The sequence below is a fragment of the Oncorhynchus kisutch genome, linkage group LG12 (assembly GCF_002021735.2).
Source record: "Oncorhynchus kisutch isolate 150728-3 linkage group LG12, Okis_V2, whole genome shotgun sequence".
Taxonomy (NCBI): Eukaryota; Metazoa; Chordata; class Actinopteri; order Salmoniformes; family Salmonidae; genus Oncorhynchus; species Oncorhynchus kisutch.
Window position 1 is genome coordinate 58410287 of NC_034185.2, and position 18189 is coordinate 58428475.

The 18189-nt window shown below is 44.8% G+C and overlaps 1 protein-coding gene across 11 annotated transcripts in view; it reads left to right on the forward strand.

Annotated features, from left to right (window-relative positions):
* LOC109882601 (type II inositol 3,4-bisphosphate 4-phosphatase) overlaps positions 1-18189 on the forward strand; it is a 208558-nt gene that overhangs the window by 156248 nt on the left and 34121 nt on the right. For all 11 annotated transcript variants that reach the window (XR_004212011.1, XR_004212012.1, XM_031837926.1 and 8 more), the window contains 3 exons: positions 531-635; positions 3706-3814; positions 11034-11217. Coding sequence is in view for 9 of the 11 variants with exons in the window: in XM_031837926.1 (XP_031693786.1) it covers positions 531-635; positions 3706-3814; positions 11034-11217 (398 nt within the window). In the remaining 2 variants the exon portion in view is untranslated. The remainder of the gene's footprint in view (positions 1-530; positions 636-3705; positions 3815-11033; positions 11218-18189) is intronic.

Genomic DNA, 18189 nt, shown 5'->3' on the forward strand with positions numbered 1-18189 from the left:
ATTCGTCCAAACAGTTGCAAACCGTTACATTTTGCAACAAAACAGTGGTTTCTATTGGACATTCAGGTAGAACCTTCCCCGTTTCGTTCCGTTTGCATCCGTTTAAAGAACGTTTTGCAACAGAATCGGCGTAATGAATACACTCCTGAGTCCAGACGAAACAGTTTTGTACTCAAGGGTCTGACTCCTTAAGGATTGGTGGCATGCAGCCGATAGGCTCCTGTGTTTGGTCTACGAGTTTGATAACATGATCTTGTAATCTATGACACTGAAGATGAAGAAGCTGAATTTGGTGCTTTCTGCGTATTCTTAGTTACGTGATGCAGTGGCGCTTTAAAGTTGAGCTAATAGTGTGGATTTGAGAGAGACCACTAAGCGTTGCAAGACCAGATGGGAGGGAGTGTAGGATGTCACTGGGCTCTACTATGAGGCCTTCTATCTGACGTGGAAAGCCTCTTTCAGTTATAAACATCTTAATGACTTGCAATGTGTCCAATACTGACACATCTTTTCTTCGCTATTTTTTCCAGGTCCGTCGTTCAAGCCGAGCTGCAGCAAGGCCCAGAGGTATCTAGAGTTCATCCCTATCAACCTGCACACCCAGAGGATGAGGGTGACGTGTCCTCGACAAACAGGTGTGTGTCCAAATGGACCTATAAAGCATACGGCTTGTATTCATTAGGCACCAAAAACGGATTAAAACAGGGGAGGACTAGCTGGACTTGTCCAATAAGAAATGTACATTTTAGTTTTCAGGGTTATGGTGTGCCCTAATGAATATAACCCTGACTATTACAACTTCATGGGGGTTTTCCAGCTGCTGGGAATGAGCACTGTGGTCTTGAACGTCACCTACAGCCGCTACAGTTCAAGAGTTCACGTCCTTTGCTCTACTTCTTCTCTTGTCAGGAGAGCGCACAAGGTGTGGATCAGAGGCATCTGGGGTGCTGACAGGTGCACATTAACTCTGACAGACAGACCGACCGACAGACAATGGTCTCACGAAGCCCTACGCGTTTGGCCCTGAGAGGGAATACACAGAATAGCCTGGCTTAGAGCTTCCATCTCCCTCTACAACCAACCCCAATACTCATCTCTCTGTAGTTCAGCCCTAGACTTGTCAAAATGCATTATGGCCGCTGACACGCTTCTACACGCTAGCTCTGGGATGTGCTCAGTAACTGCAAACGCGCTAGCTCTTGGGGAATGTTCCGCAGTTTCGAGTTCTCTCACCATTTGATTGATTGTAAAGTTGAAGGCTAGACACAGCCTTGACACAGATCTCGACTACTCAGCACATCAGGGACAATAAGGAGAATAAAGGGAATGGAGCTGTTAGCGAAAACCATGACCACTGACTGACTGGTCAAAAAGAAGGGTTAGTCAGAAGTCTACCACCCCTGAGAAAGAGGGAGAATGTGTTGAAAGAGATCTTTCCTGGTTCAGTTCAGCTTGGTTTCTGCTGCCAAGTTTCAGAAGACATAATAGCTCTTGAAACACATGTTGGTGCTTTGTTTGTTGATAAAATGGCTTCCACATAGTCTAGTCTGGTCACTCCCTTGGGCAGTTGTTTCCTTTGGGGTGAAAAACGATTCACTTTGCCTTACGTTCCAAGAAGGCATGTGTTAAAAACGCGTCCATCCATGTAAATGACATCAACGTCCTTTCTATTAGTCACCTAGTTTTCTGTGCTTGTCAGGAATTATAGTCATATTTCCTCTAGTTTGGTCTTTCTTTCCTCCCAAACAAACCAAACCAAACCAAACCAAACCAAACCAAACCAAACCATGCATAGCTTTTGCATCTGGATTTGCGTTCCACTGTTGATCATGTAGCGAGACAATGAGAGAAGGTGACGATACTAGCGACTAGCTAGCGTGGGAGCACAGTATGATGACTCAGTCACCATTTATGGCATTGTTTGAACGACAGACCATCTAGGGGCGATCACATCTGTGGCCATCTCGAGGAAGAGACATTCCCACAGATGTCCTAGGGTCACTGAAGCCAGGAGAGGTGTAAAGACGGACTTGAATCGACGAAATTCATGTTTGGATTGTTTCAAGAGTTCAGGAAGAGCTACGAAGGTTGACATGTTTCAGTCGTAAGCGTATGGATTTATTGTTACAGAGAAACTGTCGTTCTGTTCGCCGGACGGCGGATAGTTTAAAGAAGAGCAACACAGGTGTGCTCTTATCATACGGTGTTGAGGTGTGGTGATTAGATCCGAGAATGTGTGGGTTTTCATGTCTTTGTTGTACTGTTTTGGGCCATCAAAGTGATGTTAATTAGACAATAGGAGATGCAGGGAATTGGCTCTCTTGGAAGAATAAAAGTTGAGCTTTAACTTAGATCATGGAGTCATTAGTTAACCTGATATACGTTGGTACTGTAGTGGTGAATATTCTATGCTGTTAAGACTTATTTTAAAAAGGATATTTTGTATCCTTTTTATCGTGAAGATTTCTGGTATGTATCATTTGCTAATTGTATTCTTATTGCGTAACTGTAATAAATGTGATTACTTTTAAATGGATACGAACCACAGTCCTCACATTTTTGGAGTAATTTTCCTTGGATTATTATGTGGTGAAATGTCCAATGGTAAATGTTATTCACAATAGTCATAGCATAAATGCTTGGTCTCTAACTGTGCGTCTTTGAGCTAAGGTTAACTCAATAATAACTACTTAATGCTAAGATATTGATTGCAAGATATTAGCTCCTTATTCCTCAGCCTGTCAATAATTGCAGAGTAAGGAAACAGTGTTATGAACTCCATTTGGGCTATGTAAAAGGGACATTTTATCTCCCTTAACCCATTCCCATGTCCTGTTTAAGTATGAATTATTCAAATGTATCTCACCGGCCCGCAATAATTTCTCCTCCCAGGGAGAGAGAGACAGGCCCCCCCCCCCCCCCCCCACCCTGTGGTTCTCCAGTCGATTTATGGGGGCAGACGGGGGGGGCATAGGGGACACACACAAGGAAATCAGCTAGAGCAAATTGGCCCGTGTGAGTGATGTTGTCGGCTCACCATTGTATTTCATTGTGTCGCTGTACGTTGTGAGGCAGTAGCCAATTAAGGGGAGCTGGGAAGTTTGAGAACCCAGGGCCCGAGCAGGGAGAGGTGGGGGACAAGGGGGCCATGTCGGCGACCATGGGATCATTAAGACGGAAGCGTGGGGCGAGTGCCAACCACTACCCTTCGCATTCAGAGCAGCGCTGTCAGTAATTGCTGTCGACGGGACTTGAAACAGGACTTTCTGTGGCGGCTGGCTGCTCTGCCGTCCCAGAGGCCGTTCGTTAGCTGACCTCCACCGCACTAAACCACCACACTGGAGGATTCACACACACACACACACACACACACACACACACACACACACACACACACACACACACACACACACACACACACACACACACACACATCATCACCACCTCTCCTCAGTCCACACTACTGTCAGACCTCCTTACACATTCCAAACAAAACCTTGTATGACTATTGTCCTGCATCACAATTTTCCACCTTCCTTCTGAGGAAAAACAGTATCAGTCTCATGTTTGTCTTTTTCTCAAACCCTCCCCTCCTTCTTGACCCCCCCTTCTTCATTTTCCCATCCCTTCCTCTCTACTTGGTGTATTGTACTGTACAACACAGTTCCCGCTAACCCCAGGCGGGACACCTTCTTGCCTCCCCAGATGCATTCTATGACGTGATCACGGTGGGGGCCCCAGCGGCCCACTTCCAGGGCTTTAAGGGCGGAGGGCTGCAGCGACTACTGAGCAGACATGAGGCAGAGAAGAAGAGGTGAGACAGCCTCATTATACAACACATACCATGCAGCAGAGACAGGGCTGCCTTGGAAAATAGATTCGTACCCAAATGCAACCCTCCTGGTTAAATAAAGCGTTAAGGTGTCTTTGTCCAAAAAGACACCATATTCCATGTATAGTACAGTGCACTACTTTTGGCCTGGGTATAGGGTGCCATTTTGGATTGGCCCACTTTACGGTGGAGAGGTATAGGATACTAACAGAGAAGGATGGATGTAAGTCTGTCTCTGACTGGATTTCATGTGAGGCTTGTTCTGCTAACGACAGGTGAATGTAGCAGGGCCAGCATTGGTAGTGACAGATTCATTTGGTCCTGACATCAGGATTTGATTTTTGCAAGTAGGGCTAGGCTACGCAGTACTGTTAGTGACAGCTGAGCTGGGAGGTTTGACTCAATTGGGATCTGCTCTGTTTGCCACTGACGGCTATATTTGACTGGAGGGGCGTAGGCCCTAATGCCGATGAGACTGTTGACTGACTCAGGCTTTTTGTATTTACTCACCGGCTTCTCTCTCTGTGCGGTGGCCATTTTGGATCTTCCAGGTCCCTTCGCAATAACCCTGAGTCGTCCCTATTGACACGCCGAGAGACTGTGATTGAATTGTGTCTGTTTGATTCAATTACCTAGCGCACATCGCGGGTTGTGGCTGTGTGCATGATGTAGAGTCTCTCTCTCTCTGACGGAGAAGACATGTCTAATTAGTATGTTCTCATCGAGCGGGGCCGTCACAGGCCTGACAAACACCCCGATTGGGGTAATATAGTGATGTAGGTGAACTGAGAACAGTGACAGTACAGTAACAGTCCCAACCACCATCCCCCATAGCTATTCATAAAGTGTTTCATAGTAAGAAGTGCTGATCTAGGATCAGGCCCTCCCCCGTCCATTTCATCGTATTCAATATTAGGTCAAATGCTAAACTGATCCTAGATCAGCACCCTCACTCTGAGACGTTTTAGGAATACAGCTTGGCCCTGGGGTCGTTAATCAAGATGGCCGCTTTAATGTCCTCCGATCTGAGATCAGCGTTTTGTATCTTGTCGACGTTTGCCCTTCCCATGCTGTAAGATGGAGGGGGGTTGTCATGGGTTCAGCGTGTGGCCACTTGAGTGATGCCTGAGGAAATGAGAGGTGATTTTCCCCAAAGCTTCTCTGTCGAGTGCCGAGTCATTACGGACCATGTCAGAGCCAATTAGTTACACTGGGTTTAGAGCTCAACAAAGAAGAGTGTAAGAGGAGACGGAGAGAAAGAAAGAGAGAGAAAGAAAGAATGAAACCAAGAGAAAAGAAGTTTGAAGAAAACTAAGTTAGAACTGCACAAGCGAATTTGCCCAGTAGTCAACGCTTATCTGCTAGCATACACTACGATAAGAGTTAGCATATTTTGGAACGAAGAGAGTCCACTGAAGTAAAATCAATTGCTTTGAAAGAGAGATTAGACTGGGCAAGGAAGGAGTACCCAGGGATACTTTTTTTGTCTCATATTTGACTTTGCTAACTGTAGCTTATATTTTTCAATTTTCCGCCTGGCTAACCGAGGAACGGCCAACTGCCAAGCCCCATCTCATGTCTGACCCGGAATCCAGTCATTTGTCAGTCATTTCCCTAAAATGGGATTTCATGCTCCTCTCCATGGTTATCTTGGATTTGCTTCTTATGTGCCTCGTTGGAATTTTTATGGAGTTGCATGTTTTCTTTCAATGGGGGAAAATCAATTCCTGTGACTTAATTTGCATGTTATGCCACGGTGGACACTTTTATTTTGACTCGAGCGTATCTGACAAGAGGTGCTCTTCAATGTGCTGTTGAAGACCGTGTTTTGTGTTTTGAAATAAATTGAAATTAAGTCATGTTATGAAAATAGATGGCGAGGTTAGATCTAATCTGTAGACACACACAGACAGACACCCTGCCTTTGAACAAGAGCCTTTTGTAATAGTCTTTGATTAAAGGGAACAATAGTCTAGATGTGAGACTTGACTATTCAATGACATATAAATGAATCACAGGGAGGAGAGGAAAAATGAAAAACCTGGAGGTGGAACCAGGAGGACAAGAAAAGAGCCATTCATCTCGGGCACCTAGAGGAGGAGAAGAGAGAGGGGAGAGGAGAGAGCAGGGATGGAGGGAGGGAGGGGAGAGCGGAGAGGGAGGGGAGAGCGGAGAGGGAGAAGGGAGGGGTGGAGACGGGAGAGATGGTGAAGAGAGCGAGTGGGTTGGGAAGGAAGAGGGGATAGAAGAGTGTGCGAAAGAGAGGGAGGTGAGAGATGGGGAGAGGGAGAGAGAGCGGGATGGGAGCAACAGCCAGAGCCAGCGGTATCTTCTTAGTATGGGGCCTTGAAAGGAAGTTAAATTAACAGCTGCACTTCGGGCCCCATCAGTGTCCTACAAAGCTATTTACATACAGGGCAGGTGCATTTAGCTTTCATTAATGGCTTCCACCCAAATGGCTGTTTGAAAAGTCACAGATTTTCTTCTTTTCCTTCTTTTTAATTGAACCCCGTAGACGTTGCAGACTAATCTTTCTTTAACAAGCCACTCATTTGAATCACTCAGCTTTTTGTACAGTGATAAGAGACGCTTACTTTGGCTGGAGCCCAGGTTTATTTAATGTGCATCATCAGGATCTGTAAGGGGGAACACTGCTGGGGTTGAAGCACTTTTTGTTTTTATACAGTACTCTCTCGCTCTCTCGTTCTCTCTCTCTCCAATTGTGTGTGTGTGTGCTTCTGTGTACATGCACTGGGCCCCAGCATGAGGGCTGCCCCAGCTTATGAGGTCAGGTGTTGTGTGTGTGTGTGTGTGTGTGTGTGCATGCGCAAGCTGTGCTGTGTCGCTCCTTCGCTGTACGCACTGCCGAGTATCTAAATCAAATTCAAATCAAATCAAATTTATTTATATAGCCCTTCGTACATCAGCTGATATCCCAAAGTGCTGTACAGAAACCCAGCCCAAAACCCCAAACAGCAAGCAATGCAGGTGTAGAAGCACGGTGGCTAGGAAAAACTCCCTAGAAAGGCCAATACCTAGGAAGAATATCTGACCTTTATTGTTGTGGGGCCGCCGTCTGCTCAGGCAACACTGCCTAATGGTCATTTTGGGGTGTGGAGGGGAGCAGCAGTCACAGCAGGGACAGTTTGGTTCAGGCTATAATACATACACCTAATAGAGTCCCCTGATGTCAAGGTCTCAAAGAGAGGACCTTGGCAGTTTTTAAAAATGTATTTAACCAGGTAGGCCAGTTGAGTACAAGTTCTCATTTACAACTGCAACCTGGCCAAGATAAAGCAAAGCAGTGTGACACATATAACAACACAGAGTTACACATGGAATAAACAAACATACAGTCAATAACACAATAGCAAAATCTATACAGTGTGCGCAAATGTAGTAAGATTAGGGAGGTAAGGCAATAAATAGGCCATAGCGGTGAAATAATTACAATTTAGCATTAACACTGGAGTGATAGATGTGCAGATGGTGATGTGCAAGTAGAGATACTGGAGTGCAAAGGAGCTAAATAAGTTGCGTATTTGTAACGGTCATCGGTGGAAGAAGGTGAGGACCAATGCACAGCGTGGGTAGTGTCCATATTTTTAATCAAGAAATTGAACACTGAACAAAAACAACAAAGTGAACGAACTAAACCGAAACAGTTCTGTCTGGTGCAGAATACAAACACTCAACAGAAAATAATCACCCACAAATCAAGGGTGAAAATAGGCTGCCTAATTATGGTTCTCATTCAGGGACAACGATTGACAGCTGCCTCTGATTGAGAACCATACCAGGCCAAACACAGAAATACCAACTCATAGAAAAACAAACATAGACAACCCACCCAACTCACGCCCTGACAATACTAAAACAAAGACATAACTAAAGAACTAAGGTCAGAACGTGACAGTATTAGAACCAGTAGTGAACTGATTAACACTATCTTGTGCAAACACAGGCTGTTCTGGCATCAGGCTATCTGTCTGTGTGATGGAGAAGGGCAGTAGCCCTGGTCAGATGTAAGAAACTGTGCATTTCATTTCATATTTCTATGCTCCTGTCCTCCTATATGATAGTGTGGGTTTTGACAGTAGCCCTCGTCAGATCTATAGTAAGGACTGGTCTGAAATCAGTGCCTAGTCCCGTGAGAGAGTGAGTGTTGGTCCTTATTTGATTTGAGAAACGGTTCTAAGATCAGTTGCTATCCAGCACTGTCTTACGACAGACTGGGCTTTGGGGAACTAGACCTGAGGAACCAATGGACACAATCTTGTTCAAACACAGGCTGTTCTGGCATCAGCCTGGTGCAGGCTGTATGTCCGTTTGATGGAGGAGGACTTTGACAGTGGCCCTATTAACTGGTCTGCGATCAGTGGCATTCCAGCCTTGTCTCTATGACGGAGTGGGTTTTGGCAATGGCATTGGTCTGGTCAGGTCAGGTCCATGCTAGTCTAGGATCAGTTGCTATACAGTCCTCTCACTTTTGACAGAGTGGGCTTTAGCAGTGACCAGACTGGTCTAGAATCAGTTGCCTTACAGTACCAGGCCTGTCTGTGTCTCAATGACAGAGTGTGTTTTTTGGCCTGGGTCCTGCTGTCCTCCGATGCAGTGTTCTGCTCCTGCTGGCTGTCAACAGCAGGCCTGGAAGCTCTTCATTAATTTCCTTCCCCACTATTAATTAGCCATGAGCCGGAGACACGGGCTTAATTAGAGAAGAGAGGCTGCTGCTTCTTCTTCTTCTCCTCCTTTTTCTCTTTCCCTCTCTCCCTCTCATTACTGTCATAACCAATTCCCATTGATCGTTTAGGAACATCAAGGGAGGACGTTTTGCTAGACTGCTTACTATTTGCTAGTTTTGATAATTCCTTCTAATAGGTAGGTCTAGAGGGGGTGGGTGGATGCTCCAAGGCGGAGAGCGAGGTGTGGGATAGCTATCCCACTAGGGAGGCTGTGTCTGGGGGAGAGTTGGGTCGATAAAGACCCCCCCTCACCCCCTCCTGGGAGGTTCTGGTTCTCTCAGATGTAACCTACTGGAGATATAAGATCATCTGCAGAGTAATAACGTGTATACAAACATGTATTTTACATTAAACTAGCTAGCTTGTGGCTCAGCATATTGCCAGTAGATGCTAAGAAACTTGATTAAACACCTAACAACAACATTCCTCCACCATTGTAAACAAGGATATTCCAAGTCGGGTGTCCATTTTCAAGCTTTTCCCTTAACAAGCAGAGTTTCTGTTCTCTTCACTGTGCTTGTCGGCAGCCACCTTGGCTTTGGTGGAAGCTAGCTAGCTTATTGGACTGACAGGACATCCTGATGAGGAAATTATGGTTTCCCTCCAATAACCAGTTCCAATATAGGTCAATGCTCTCCTGTGGCATCAGGCGGTAGGGACCATGTGTAAACACTGATTATCCACAGCACAGGATACCTAATGGCTGGATTTGTTGTTGTTATGCAGCTGGAATTAGCTCATGAGTCTCTGTCTGCCTCACTCACTCAGACAATGTTGTTTTTCCTGTGGTATTCTGTTTTATTGATCTTCTTCCATTTGTACCCTCCTGCATAATGTGGTAACAAGAACTCCAACTCAAAGAGAATGCCCATTTTATCGAAATGACTTATGTAAATTAGCATTCAAACAAATGTTGGCTTTTTCCCTCGTATTCCCTAGTAACTTCCCTAGTATTGACTATAGGCTACTCTGTAGAGATGAGATAAGATGGTACTGGATCTTATAAGAGGCCGAAGTCTGATTGTCTATGGGTTGCAGCGGGTGGCCTATCTCCAGAGAACTCATTAGCCGTAATGACAAGGCCAGGGTTTGTTAGCGCTAACCAATCAGATGCTACATTGGCAGCAGCTAGCTAGCCCCCAGTACACCTGAAGTAATAAAGGTGCCCAGGTTTTGGCACTGTACTGATGAAGCAGGTAGAGGATGTGTCATAAAAGATTGCTTTGAGGACTCTTCTTTTCTACTCGCTCTCTCGTTCTCAAGACATTCACTCTTTCAGTCTTCAGTCAGTTATGCCTTGGGATCTGGCTCCAGGGTCTGGCCTACATACAGGCTGTTCAGAGCTGAATCTAAACGAGCTGGGAGGGTTGACTGCCTCAAATCGCTGCCTCGTTAACGCACACGCTTGGTCTGATGGCAGGAAATCACTGTGGAGAACTCAATGAAAGTCATTGAAACTTTACTTGAGGTGAACGTTTGATTGGGACTGATGTGCCCTGAATCTATGAACTGACAAAACACATTTCATCTGAGGGTGAAACACTTCCCTAAAAATGAAAAAAAGTATTAATTATTCTTAATTTTCATCTGGCTGCCGATATTAATTAGGTGGTTTTAGATTGAAGCGTTGGAAAGCATTGATCTATGATACAGTTTCAGGCAACTAGAGCAACATTTTACTTACTGTATCCAGACTATACCACACACTGTATCGTGGCGGTAATGAATCCAACTAGAAAACGTTTACCAGTGGACTGTTTTTGATTACCCTATTATCTAGACAACAAACCGATCCATAATCATCACTGTTCTAAATGGACAAAATAATTGTATGTGGAATGTGAACGTTCTGCTTACTAATGACATATCATGGGTTGGCTATTGATTGGAGGCAGAATGAGCTGAAATGAATCTGTTCTTGCAGGTGGTTTGCAATATGCCTGGACATTGGTTACTCTGTGGGCGAGTCATTGATGTAATCTAAATAACTCCCAGGCCCAGGTTCTGTCTACAGTATCATTGATCCATCTCCTTCGTTTCTCACTTCTCGCTCTCTCCGGTCGAGTTAGAAGAGTCAAATATGGTGAACTTCTGAGTATGTAAAATAGTTGAATATGTTTAGCACTGCTGAAACTAGCTGGATTCATACAGTCAAAGTTAATCGCATGCAATAAATGGTAAAACCTGAGTTTTTACAATGTTTCTTATTTCATCCGTTTTTATCTACACTGCTATTTACAATCCTCTAAAATCTTGACCCTTTTCTTTTTTCTCTCTCTCTCTCTCTCTCTCTCTCTCTCTCTCTCTCTCTCTCTCTCTCTCTCTCTCTCTCTCTCTCTCTCTCTCTCTCTGTACAAATGGTTAAAGGACACAATATAAAATAAATAAGCATAAATATGGGTTGTATTTACAACCCATAACAACAATTTCTCTCTCTCTCTCCATCACCTCTTCAGTTTCAGCACAGCATACCAGTGCATCTACTACTCCCCGGAGCACACAGCCAAAGCCCAGGAGGTGTTGCACAGTGTGGGCCATCTCCAACCTCTCATCTCGGGCCTGGCAGACCAGCTGCTTCAGGCCGCCCAGCAGCACTCCATGGCTGGGCTGAGGGAGGCACTCAAGACCCTGGCTGGAAAGGTGAGTAGGCCTCTACCACCACAACTATCAGAACCACCACCACCTACCAGCTCTTTCCTTATTCCTTTCCCCACCATTTAGCTCCAAGCCTGGGGTGGGAGTGCTGCTTAGTGTCCCTGGCTGGATCTCTAGCCACACAGGTCTCCAACTACCACCACAATCTACCCCCTCTGTCCATGTTCCTTTCCCCCACGATGGAGCTCAAAGGCACCCCCCCGGGTGCAGGAATGGTGCTGGGCTGAATGCCACCATCTGGATGTGTGTAGCACCACAGGGGAGCTCATTTTAGAGCTCTTCCCTTCTGCTGTGCTAGTGTGTAATCAGGCAAAGTGAAGCCTGGGAGGTGAAGCCTGGGAGGTGAAGCCTGCTAGGTGAAGCCTGGGAGGCGAAGCCTGGAAGGTGAGCTACCAGGGGGATTACAACTGGAGCTATTTGTAGAAAATCTCCTTTACAGTGACTCTGAGTGTGAACATGTGTTTTGCCTCAGAGATGATTGTTTATACTGTATTTTGTTGAATATATTTGGCTGCAGCAAGTGTATTTTAGTGACCTGACGTTGCCCTTCAAGCGTACTACTACAAAACATCTGCCATGAAGACATCTAGCTCTAGGGTTAAACACACCCCAAACACACACACACCTCGTCATACCCACTGTCCATAACTCATCATTAAAACGACAAAGCCAACTCAAGTGAATTGCGAGTCCACGAGCGCAGAGTTTTATGAGCAAGACACTTGGTGTTTTATCCGTGTAATTATGAATTACATCTGGTGCTGTCAGATTTGCAATCTGCTGCAGTGAGTGAGTGAGAGATTGTTTTTGCCACAGTGGAGTAGAGCCCAATCAGACAGCTTCATTGGTACATTCTCTCTGTCACCGCTTCCCCTCATCCTTGATTAGACACGCAGGCGGCCTGGTCAGCACCGGCCCTGCTCCTCTGATTGGAACTTCAAACTTTGTGTGTCTCTTTCTCGGTTATTGGTGTGTGTGTGGGTGGTGGGCGGAATGAGGGAGGCTTGTGGTAGGGTGTCTACAGGGGAAAAATATAGTTGAGAACACCTTTATTTAACCAGGTAGGCCAGTTGAGAACACCTTTATTTAACCAGGTAGGCCAGTTGAGAACACCTTTATTTAACCAGGTAGGCCAGTTGAGAACACCTTTATTTAACCAGGTAGGCCAGTTGAGAACAAGTTCTCATTTACAACTGCGACCTGGCCAAGATGAAGCAAAGCAGTGTGACACAAACAACAACACATTGATAATCCATAGTCCGCCTAGCAACACCACACATTCAGCACACAATTTTCACCAAATAATGTATGATCCTGGATCAATTAGGTGGTCTACCCATGGCGTTTCCACGGAAACTCTCAAAACACACACTCACTCACACACACAGCCATGCTGGCTCCCTGGGTTGGTGTGTGTCCACTGTCCAGCCAGATGGCTGTGGAGTTTCGGTCCATAGTGAGGTAGAGAGAGAGAGCGAGAGAGACAGACAGAGCCCTAATGAAAGCACAGAGAGGTTTGATCCACAGTCACGTTACTCACCAAGGACAGCTCCCACTGCCAGCGACTCACACAGAGACTTCTCCTCCAGAGAGTCTGGGAGTGAGATGAGGAGTGGGGGGAGAAGTTAGCCTGGGATCCAAACAGATTATTTCACCATTTTCAGCTTGGATTCAAGGCTATGGTGGAGGGTTGTTACTGGGCCTGGTGGATGCTGTGACTCCCCTTAGGGAAAGGGATAGTGGGGAGTTTAAAACAGAAAACCCACACTATGAAACAAAAAAAGATCTACAACGATCTACGGGTTCTCAGATGCTGTGTTATTACTGCTACTGCTGCTATTGGTGATGATGATGATGATCAGTGAAAGAACGATGCATCAATTCATCTCCTGCCTTCTGGGAACTGATGCTTATGTCCAAAAAGCGCAGAATACCTATTTCCTTCTATGCATTGCTACAGTATAAAAGGATTGCCTTATTTGGGCAGAAAAACGTCCTGTGTTAAATTACATTGGATACGGCGTGCCTACCAGGCGTACCTACCAGGTGTGCCTACCGGGCGTACCTACCAGGCATGGCTATGAGGTCATACACCTCTCCCAGTCTATATCTAGCACTTTCCATTCAACATCTTTCTCCTCTCTGTACATGGTTCTCCTTTTAATAAAGTAGGAAGTACCATACATGCACTACCGGTCAAAGGTTTTAGAACACCTACTCATTCCAGAGTTTTTCTTTATTTTTTACTATTTTCTACATTCTAGAATAATAGTGAAGACATCACAACTATGAAATAACACATATGGAATCATGTAGTAACCAAAAAAGTGTTCAAAAAAATCCAAATATATTTTATATTTCATATTCTTCAAATAGCCACCCTTTGCCTTGACAGCACACTTTTGGCATTCTCTCAACCAGCTTTATGAGGTAGTCACCTGGAATGCATTTCAATTAACAGGTGTGCCTTATTAAAAGTTCATTTGTGGAATTTCTTTCCTTCTTAATGCATTTGAGCCAATCAGTTGTGTTGTGACAAGGTAGGGGTGGTATATAGAAGATAGCCCTATTTGGGAAAAGACCAAGTCCATATTATGGCAAGAACAGCTCATATAAGCACAGAGAAACGACAGTCCATCATTCATTTAAGACATGAAGGTCAGTCCATGTGGACAATGTCAAGAACTTTGAAAGTTTCTTCAAGTGCAGTCGCAAAAACCATCAAGCACTATGATGAAACTGGCTCTCATGAGGACCGCCACAGGAATGGAAGACCCAGAGTTACCTCTGCTGTTGAGGGTAAGTTAATTTAGAGTTACCAGCCTCAGAAATTTCAGCCAAAATAAATGCTTCACAGAGTTCAAGTAACAGACACATCTAAAAATCAACTGTTCAGAGGAGACTGTGTGAATCAGGCCATCATCGTCGATTTGCTACATAGAACCCACTTCTAAAGGACACCATGAGAAGAAGAGACTTGCCTGTGCCACAAAACGTGAGCAATGGACATTAGACCATTGGAAATGTGTTGTTTGGTCTGGAGTCCAAATTGGAGATTTTTGGTTCCAACCGCTGTGTCTTTGTGAGACGCAGAGTAGGTGAACAGATGATCTCCGCATGTGTATTTCCCACGGTAAGGCATAGAGGAGGTGGTGTGGGGGTGTGGGGGTGCTTTGATGGTGACACTGTCTGTGATTTATTTAGAATTCAAGGCACACTTAACCAGCATGGCTACCACAGCATTCTGCAGTGATACGCCATCCCATCTGGTTTGCGTTTAGTGGGACTATAATTTGTTTTTCAACAGGACAATAACCCAACACACTTCCAGGCTGTGTAAGGGTTATTGTGAATTCAATTGGTGTGGGTTTCAGTATGAAATATTCTTGATATATTTTTTATTTTTATGTCTCTGTTGTAAATGTTTCGGTGCCAAACTGGTGGCAATTGTGAAAAAGTCAATAGTAGGAAGAGTTGCCGAGTTAATTAAAATGAATGCCATTTTTAAAAATGAGTTTGACTATTTTCTCTTGATCCATATCCACTAGAAACTCATGGACAATATGGACACAGATATAAACAAATTATACTTTATATGAGTATTTTTTATTATTCAAGTATAACTTACCAGCGTTACCATAGACGACCTGTTAATTACCAGCGTTACCATAGACTACCTGTTAATTACCAGCGTTACCATAGACGACCTGTTAATTACCAGCGTTACCGTAGACTACCTGTTAATTACCAGCGTTACCGTAGACGACCTGTTAATTACCAGCGTTACCGTAGACTACCTGTTAATTACCAGCGTTACCATAGACGACCTGTTAATTACCAGCGTTACCATAGACTACCTGTTAATTACCAGCGTTACCATAGACGACCTGTTAATTACCAGCGTTACCATAGACGACCTGTTAATTACCAGCGTTACCATAGACGACCTGTTAATTACCAGCGTTACCGTAGACGACCTGTTAATTACCAGCGTTACCATAGACGACCTGTTAATTACCAGCGTTACCGTAGCCAACCTGTTAATTACCAGCGTTACCATAGACGACCTGTTAATTACCAGCGTTACCGTAGACGACCTGTTAATTACCAGCGTTACCGTAGCCAACCTGTTAATTACCAGCGTTACCGTAGACGACATGTTAATTACCAGCGTTACCATAGACGACCTGTTAATTACCAGCGTTACCGTAGACTACCTGTTAATTACCAGCGTTACCGTAGACTACCTGTTAATTACCAGCGTTACCGTAGACTACCTGTTAATTACCAGCGTTACCATAGACGACCTGTTAATTACCAGCGTTACCGTAGACTACCTGTTAATTACCAGCGTTACCGTAGACTACCTGTTAATTACCAGCGTTACCATAGACGACCTGTTAATTACCAGCGTTACCGTAGACTACCTGTTAATTACCAGCGTTACCGTAGACGACCTGTTAATTACCAGCGTTACCATAGACGACCTGTTAATTACCAGCGTTACCGTAGACTACCTGTTAATTGCCAGCGTTACCATAGACGACCTGTTAATTACCAGCGTTACCATAGACGACATGTTAATTACCAGCGTTACCATAGACGACATGTTAATTACCAGCGTTACCGTAGACTACCTGTTAATTACCAGCGTTACCATAGACGACCTGTTAATTACCAGCGTTACCATAGACGACCTGTTAATTACCAGCGTTACCGTAGACTACCTGTTAATTACCAGCGTTACCATAGACGACCTGTTAATTACCAGCGTTACCATAGACGACCTGTTAATTGCCAGCATTAGCGTAGACTACCTGTTAATTACCAGCGTTACCGTAGCCGACCTGTTAATTACCAGCGTTACCGTAGACTACCTGTTAATTACCAGCGTTACCATAGACGACCTGTTAATTGCCAGCATTAGCGTAGACTACCTGTTAATTACCAGCGTTACCGTAGCCGACCTGTTAATTACCAGCGTTACCGTAGCCAACCTGTTAATTACCAGCGTTACCGTAGACGACCTGTTAATTACCAGCGTTACCGTAGACGACCTGTTAATTACCAGCGTTACCGTAGCCGACCTGTTAATTACCAGCGTTACCGTAGCCAACCTGTTAATTACCAGCGTTACCGTAGACGACATGTTAATTACCAGCGTTACCGTAGACGACCTGTTAATTGCCAGAGTTACCGTAGACGGCCTGTTAATTACCAGCGTTACCGTAGACGGCCTGTTAATTACCAGAGTTACCATAGACGACCTGTTAATTACCAGCGTTACCGTAGACGACCTGTTAATTACCAGCGTTACCGTAGATGACCTGTTGATTACCAGCGTTACCGTAGACGACCTGTTAATTACCAGCGTTACCGAAGATTCCAGTAACATTGGTAAATGACCAGTAGATGTATAACCCTAATCATACAGTATAGTACAGACAACTCCTCTCATCCTCTTCAAATAAGCGGTGAGCGTATAGCCTTGCAGTTTTTTCATCTACTTTAGATCAAAGATTCAGTATCACACATAAAAACCACTCCTCCTCTTGCAGTTATTTCATCTACTTTAGATCAAACATACAGTATCACACATAAAAACCACTCCTCCAACCATAAGCATTTCACCTCTGACTTCCACTTTTCCCTCAGTTGAGATCACAGATGTATTGAAGAACGCAATGTTTCTTTCTCTCAGGGGATTTCTGGTCCTTAGTTCTCCACAGTAGGTGAAGGTGAGAACCAGAGTGAAGTGAAGTTCTCACCTGAGATTGAGATGTGAGCAAAAGTAGGATAAGATAATAAAGCGAGCGATTTGAAATGTGTTTTTCTTTCACCAGAGACAGTTTAAAACCAAGTCCTAGATTAGAACACACATTCATCTGATATTGTACCGTGTGTTTAGTGGACCCCCTGTCTGAGAAACCAACCCTGAGTTTCTCTGTCAGACGCATCACCTTCAAATGCACCACACAGCACAGTATAGACAATCCTCCCCTAAGAATGGTTCACTACTTTCAAATCTACCCGACATGCAAACAACTGAGAGAGAGAGAATAAACCCGGAGACTATCAACTATCTGAGTCATTGTGAGTTAGTCTAATAGAATATCAACTTTCTGAGTCATTGTGAGTTAGTCTAATAGAATATCAACTATCTGAGTTATATTGTGTTAGTCTAATAGAATATCAACTATCTGAGTTATATTGTGAGTTAGTCTAATAGAATATCAACTATCTGAGTCATTGTGAGTTAGTCTAATAGAATATCAACTTTCTGAGTTATATTGTGAGTTAGTCTAATAGAATATCAACTATCTGAGTCATTGTGAGTTAGTCTATTAGAATATCAACTATCTGAGTCATTGTGAGTCATTGGATTGTGGGGAAGTGTGTGGGGTTGGGTTGGATTGTGGGGAAGTGTGTGGGATTGGGTTGTGCGGTTGGATTGTGGGGAAGTGTGTGGGGTTGTGGGGAAGTGTGTGGGGAAGTGTGTGGAGTGGGGTTGTGGGGAAGTGTGTGGGGTTGGATTGTGGGGAAGTGTGTGGGGAGGGGTTGTGGGGAAGTGTGTGGGGTGGGGTTGTGGGGAAGTGTGTGGGGTTGGATTGTGGGGAAGTGTGTGAGGTTGGGTTGTGGGGAAGTGTGTGGGGTTGGGTTGTGGGGCAGTGTGTGGGGTTGGATTGTGGGGAAGTGTGTAGGGTTGGATTGTGGGGAAGTGTGTGGGGAAGTGTGTGGGGTTGGATTGTGGGGAAGTGTGTGGGGTGGGGTTGTGGGGAAGTGTGTTAGGTTGTGGGGAAGTGTGTGGGGTGGGGTTGTGGGGAAGTGTGTTGGGTTGTGGGGAAGTGTGTGAGGTTGGGTTGTGGGGAAGTGTGTGGGGAAATGTGTGGGGTTGGTTTGTGGGGAAGTGTGTGGGGTTGGTTTGTGGGGAAGTGTGTGGGGTGGGGAAGTGTGTGG